At 38.8% G+C, this 3,632-nt stretch overlaps 1 protein-coding gene across 1 annotated transcript in view; it reads left to right on the forward strand.

Moving 5' to 3' along the window:
* HEATR5B (HEAT repeat containing 5B) overlaps window positions 1–3,632 on the forward strand; it is a 94,833-nt gene that overhangs the window by 69,709 nt on the left and 21,492 nt on the right. Inside the window, exons 25-26 of the mRNA XM_023516670.1 lie at window positions 1,810–2,047; window positions 3,015–3,269. Coding sequence (XP_023372438.1) covers window positions 1,810–2,047; window positions 3,015–3,269 — 493 coding nt within the window. The remainder of the gene's footprint in view (window positions 1–1,809; window positions 2,048–3,014; window positions 3,270–3,632) is intronic.

Here is a 3,632-nt window from a genome sequence, read left to right on the forward strand (position 1 = left end):
GCGTTACAGCTCACAAAAAGCTCAAACTCTTGGGATTAAGCAATTCTCTTGCCTCAGCCTCCCAACTAGCTGGGACTATGGGCTCCCGGCACAGTGCCTGGCTATTTTTTGTTGTTGTTGCTGTAGTTGTCATTGTTGTTTGGCGAGCCTGGAGCAGGTTCGAACCCGCCAGCCCTAGCCGCTAAGCTACGGGCAGCAAGCCTTATTATGTCCCTTCCAACAAGAAGCTTGCAGTTACCTATACATTAGACCGCCTCATTAAGTACTATGGAAGTGACACTGTGTGGGGGAAAACAGTTTACTCAAAATTTTTATCTAGTGCAATTTCTTTTTCTTTCTTGCTCTCCTTTATTTTTGGCTTTCTCAGTAATATAGAGCTTTGCATGTGCTAGTTGCCAAAGCTAAATGTATGTACAAAACCAAAGGAAAACAAGTAAACAACAAAGAATATTTAAAATTATGTTTTAGGAAAGTTGCTGTTGTATGTCCTTTTTGGCTCATAAAGTAGAAAAGATATAGGCAAGTAATGTATGTGACCATCAAACTGTTTTATGTAGACCCAGCTATCTGTCATAAATGTTAGATTGCTAAATGTCATTAAGAACTATGTAAGAAGGGGCTTAGAAGGATATTTATGGAAATCCTTTCTCTGACCACTTCCTCCACCTCAGACTTTTTCTTTGAATGCTGTTCAATTGTGTCTAGTAAGCCTAGGAAAATGGAGGCAGAAACAGAAAGTTATGCCCTATGGCAAAAAAGATACAAAAGGAGGGAGGCCGAAAAACCTCATAGTAGCCAACTCCAGGAATAAGCTATTAGAGGTATAATCAGATCAAGTTTCAAAAGTTGCCCTCAGAGGCTGGGTGTAGTGGCTCACACGTATAATCCTAACACTCTGGGAGGCCGAGGCGGGTGGATTGCTTAGCTCATGAGTTCGAGAGCAGCCTGAGCAAAAAGCAAGACCCTGTCTCTACTAAAAATAGAAAAACTGAGGCAAGAAGATCACTTGAGCCCAAGAGTTGGAGATTGCTAGGAGCTATGATGCTACAGCACTCTACCCAGGTCCACAGTTTGAGGTTCTGTCTCAAAAAAAAAAAAAAAAAAAAAAAAAATTGCCCCCAGAGCCAGGCATGCCTGTAATCCCAGAAACTCAGGAGGCTGAGGTGGGAAGATTATTTAAGCTCAGGAGTGTGAAACAAATCTGGGCAACATGCCAAACCCCTGTCTTTAAAAAATATATAAATAAGAAAGACTGGGAGTGGGGGGCATAGTGGTGCTCACTATAGTCCTAGCTACTCAGGAGGCTGAGGCAGGAGTATTGCAGTGAACTATGATCAGGCCACTGTACTTGAGTCCGGGTAACAGAGTGAGACCCTATTTCTGGAAAAAAAAAAAAAAGAAGAAGAAGAAGAAGGGAAGGAGGGGAAAAAGGAAAGGAAACAAATATTTTGTAAAAGCTGATTAGGGACAGTAAGGTTTAATTAGCAGTTAGAAATGTGACCCTCAGTCTTCAGTTCCAAAGCATCTTAGAGAACAGTGGAAGGACAGTGATGCCCATTATGGTTCTCTCTCTTCAGCCCTCACGGCTGCTGGCTATCAACTGGTGTGTAAGGAAATTGTTGCCTTCCTTGTTTTTAGTTCTTACATGGTCATCTTAGAGCGTTTGTAGTTATCAGGAAGTCATGAAGTTGTATACATTCCAGTATTCATACCAAATTACCTTGGAGGTCAAGTGTATATTTCTAACGGCAAAATATCTCAATTTTAATCTTATGCCTTGTTATTTTCTTCTTCTGAATATTTTATTAGGTATATGTGGTTGCTATGAATATTAAAAAGGAAGCAGAGTCAAAACCAAAAAGAACAATTAAAAATACTGATGATGAGGATGATGACTACGGTACCATAGATGAACTGCCACCAGATAGTTTAATAACACTGGTACAACCTGAACTGCCAACACTCAGCCGCCTGTGGTTGGCAGCATTAAAAGATTATGCGCTTTTGACTCTACCTGCTGAATTTGCTAGTCAGCTCCCCCCCGATGGTGAGTACTGCATTCAGAGCTTTGCTTTTATAGTGTTCAAAATAGTAGCTGGTAAAGGCTAGCAACAACAGTAACAATAATAACACCTTAAATTTCTGTGGACTTAAACTTGACATTGTCTCATATTGAGTTTGTTGATTCCAGATAAAACGTAAAGCTCTTTTGTTAACTGAAGCAAACAGGTTAGCCCTGTTACAGTAATAGCTCTATGAGCTAGGATACTCTAAATGACTGTGGATAATAAGTCGTTATTTATAACCATGATGAACTAAACTATGTTACTGTAGACTCAGTGTATGTATTTTCATGTAAGTTCTTTGTCTATCAATGAATTATGTTCCTAAAGTCCTTTACAAATTGTTTATAACTTTAGTTTTCCTACTGAAATCCATACAGACATTATCTTTAACAAGTTTTTACATTTAGAGAACATATTATCAGTTCCTACTCAAAGAAACTATTTCTCTTCCCATATATGAATGATGCCAGTAATGGAGCTTCCCACTTTTTTTCCTTCCTTAAGCCATCACAACAGCAAGGAGGGAGGAGGAAGTCCTCAGTGTTGGTAGTGGAAATAGGAGGTGAGGAGGAATCGCAGAAGACGAGAAAAATGTAAAGAAGCAGCAGAGTTCCCTGGTTGTGGGAGAAAGAGGGTGGTAGGGTTTTAGGAGCCACTGGCAGCAATGAAGAGGTAAAGCCTGTGACAACAGGGTGGGAAAAGGTAAGGATACTTGGTGGCATCAGCAGTAGCAGAGGAAAGTCTGGAAAAGGAGCATCAGTGAGGAAGAGGCAGATACTCCAGATCATCAGCTACAGGACAGGGGTTAGTTTTGGTGGGGGCGTAAAGAAGAGACACTCTGTAGCTAGACTATTCTTTCTACATAATAGATGTTTTTAATTGTTCATAAATGAGAAAACACTCGTAATAGACTCCAGTGATGTTTTTAATCGAGTTGTTTTCTTCTAGGTGGAGCATTTTACACTCCTGAGACTATTGATACAGCTAGACTTCACTATCGGAATTCCTGGGCCCCAATTCTCCATGCGGTGGCACTGTGGTTAAATAGCACAGGATTTACATGTTCAGAGTCCACAGAAGCAGCAGCAATATCTGGCTTACAAAAACGTTCCACGTCTGTCAACTTAAACCAGGCATCGGGAGCAGCAGGTGGTACTAAATCTTTGCCAGAAATTAATAAAGACAGAATGCATCTGATTTTAGGTAGGTGTGTTATCTTACATATACATTACACATATTAATGTATTTCATGATACATCACTTCTGAAAATTCTTACCTTTCATTTTACTGCTATGGAAAAGTTTCATACAATGTAACACAATTCAGACAAGAAAAAATAAAAGAATTTTCCCCTTACCTTGTAAATTATAAACTAAATTTTTAATCTAAACATTAAATTATTAATACTATTCCTTCAAAATTTTAGCTGTCATGTTTACTCACAGAACAACAATAAGTTTACTTTTTACTTGGCACTTAATAGATGATTCTATGAAGAAAAAGTTCAATTAGATATAAATGAATCGTAATTAATGATTGCTGTATAGATACTTTTTTTTTTTTTT

This window comes from Otolemur garnettii, unplaced genomic scaffold (genome assembly GCF_000181295.1).
Source record: "Otolemur garnettii isolate 467f Iridium unplaced genomic scaffold, OtoGar3 scaffold00095, whole genome shotgun sequence".
Lineage (NCBI taxonomy): Eukaryota > Metazoa > Chordata > Mammalia > Primates > Galagidae > Otolemur > Otolemur garnettii.